This window comes from Aplysia californica, unplaced genomic scaffold (assembly GCF_000002075.1).
Source record: "Aplysia californica isolate F4 #8 unplaced genomic scaffold, AplCal3.0 scaffold00037, whole genome shotgun sequence".
Lineage (NCBI taxonomy): Eukaryota > Metazoa > Mollusca > Gastropoda > Aplysiida > Aplysiidae > Aplysia > Aplysia californica.
In genome coordinates this window covers 496,368-499,164 of record NW_004797307.1, presented here as the reverse complement: position 1 = coordinate 499,164, position 2,797 = coordinate 496,368, and the positions used below count along the sequence as shown (strand labels likewise).

The 2,797-nt window shown below is 35.5% G+C and overlaps 1 protein-coding gene across 1 annotated transcript in view; it reads left to right on the top strand.

Annotated features, from left to right (window-relative positions):
• The window catches only part of LOC101860234, a gene marked incomplete in the record, with an annotated part of 177,628 nt that overhangs the window by 53,502 nt on the left and 121,329 nt on the right, over positions 1-2,797 (top strand). The window contains 1 exon segment of the mRNA XM_035973942.1: positions 2,384-2,526. Within this exon segment, the coding sequence (XP_035829835.1) occupies positions 2,384-2,526 (143 nt within the window).

The window sequence follows — 2,797 nt, the reverse complement described above, 5'->3', positions numbered from 1 at the left end:
CCCATTCTACTCATCCATTTCAAACTGCTGGACTTCGTGCGTAACTTCCAGGATACTGATGGGTGGTCAAAGTTACATTGGTGCTGCGTCTTTCAGGAACACGAAATGGATGGCTGTCATTGGAGTGATGCACGAAAAGGGAATAAGGGGGGTTATACTTTACTTTGCCAGTGTTCTTTGCTGTTAGCCCGAGGCTTACTATTTTTCATATTAGTTATTGCTTTTCCCAGGAACAATTTCACATACAGTTTTTTTTTTTATTGTGAACATTTTTTGTTTGTTGTTTATTCTCAGTCTTTGAGCGCAAATTAAATAATTACACTGGCACTGGCTACGCCTACTCTTGGCCTTCTGGCTCTGATGCTGAAAGTGCTTTTTTTTAAGCTCACTTTTCTACGTAAGTTACACTTACTGCCCACGGTTCTTCGTTTGCATCTGTGCACACGTAAAACATTTGGGAAAAAATACACTGTGTTCTTTGGGCCCATTACAAAAGACTGGGTTTGTTCTGGCACACCAAAAAGGACAAAATAATTCCATAGAGGCAACTGCGCACACGAGTTAGCCTAAATCAGAATATTATACTAGTGTGTGTATCCGGCCCCCACTTTTTCCATTTACCTTGCAGTCAAGGACGACTTAAAAACAGGACGCACATAGCTCAGTCTCTGACTTCGCTAGCAGAGGCCATTGAATTATTTGCCTTCTAACACTTTCTACTTCTCTAAATGTGTCCAACCTGGATTTTGACTACAATAAAAGTGGTTACGAAGGTTGTTAATGCAAATAAAAGTAACTTTATGTGTTTTTTATGCAGTCATTGGTTGCGATGCAACCGTGTAAAACACTTTACTTTTAGAGTTTCTGTTTGGCCTACGTTTATGTAAAAAGCAGTACAATTCACGTTTATTTACTTATCCCCACTTAACTTCTCATTGATATTATATTATCTTCCTGGTGAGAGGAATATAACCCTTTTACGTGTTGTTGTAGCTTAGGTCGCGTACATAGAAAATCACTTTACATTTCATCTTTTGGTCACGTAGGCCACTGGTATAATATGTAGAACTCTTTCTTTTTTTTTACATTTATGTTACCAATACATAAAACACTTTCTGTTAACATGTAGGTTACGTACATGTAAAACATTTAATCTTTATACGTTTAGGCATGGAGGATTTAAAAAATCATGTGAAATAATTGACCGTTTATCATAAAGTTAGGTACATGGTAAACATTTTACTTTTATCTTTAACATTATGAACACGTAAACCACTTTACCCTTTTACTTTAATTTATGGACATGCGAAATACATGCCTTTTCTTCTCAAAGCTACGTTCATGTAAAACACGAATTTATCTTTTACCTTCACTTTACACACACGTCTTTTAGGTTACATAAAACACGTTACTCGCTATCTTTAGTCATGTTCAGGTAACCACTTATAACCGTTTATCCTTGTATTACGTATATTATGCGAAATACGTTACCTTTCGCCTTTACTTTGTGTACTCGTAAAACAGGGTTTTTTTTAGGTTGTGTCCGTGTATAATACTTTAACGTGTATCTTAAGTGTACGTACAGATAAAACATTTTGCCATCAAAATTTATCTTTAAGTTGTGTAGGTTAACACATAAGACATTAATTTTTCTTTTTAATATTTAAAGTTACTTACATGTAAAACGCTTCACCTTTTAGGTTACGAATGTCTACAACACTTTAACTTCGTGTTTACTGTTATCTTAATAAAGTTGCGTACAAGTAAAACAGTTTTACCTTTAAACCTTTAGGTTACGTACAACTAAAACAGTTTACATTTTATCTTAAAGTTGAGTACATGTACAACACCGGTTTGTCTCGTTTGTGACGTCATCTATCAAATGTTAGGCATCGTGGTGAAATCAGGCTTTCATTAAGAAGTAATGAAATCAAAGAAATCGGCATTTTTTATTTATTTATTTATTTTTATTTTTTTTTTGGGGGGGGGAGATTGACAATTTTTTCCTTACTTTCTATGTTTGGCTCAACACCTTTTATGTCCATTTAAAAACGCATTTTCGTGTGAATTTTACTGAAAAAAAGTTGGTTAATGGCACGAAATATTATGGGTTTTTTTCAGTTTTCAAGGACTCTCAAGCTAAAGAAGTTACCAAATTTTGGCGGCCATTTTCTTAATAATTTTACCTTTCATACCATGCTACCCTCACCTCCTTTAATGGCAAATATATCGACTTCTATTCAAGATAAATAGGTGTTTTTTTATAGTAAGCAAGGCAAATGAATAAGCTTGCAGATGATACCAATAACTCTACATGCCCAAAAATTGACGAACGCCTGGCTCCACCACGTCGTGACACATAAATGTGATCATCTGTCCACAGTTTCAGTAAAATGACGCAGGATCTTGGGCCCTACTTCTCGTCCCCTGAAGTGCTGGATGTACTGGCTGTGTCCAACAAGAGTGCTACTGTCTTTATGACCATGAAAAATGTTTTGGGAGACAAAAAGCTCATTGATGATCTAGGTAACGACTGCGTAATCTGACAAAACGCCTTCTTTGAGCAGCTTCAAGAAAAGGAGGGGTTTTTTTGTCAGTGTAATCATTAAAAAAGTAGTCATTACGAAATTTGAATTTGAATTTATTCAAAAACAAGTCACAGTTTCAATTTGATTTTTTCACACAAGTAGGGTTACTGGTCAGTCTTTTGATTTAGCCAGTTGAAAAATTTGGCGCCAAAATGAGAAAGGACGTTTTGTCAGCTTACGGCAGTGTAGTAATGTTATATTTCCGTCTC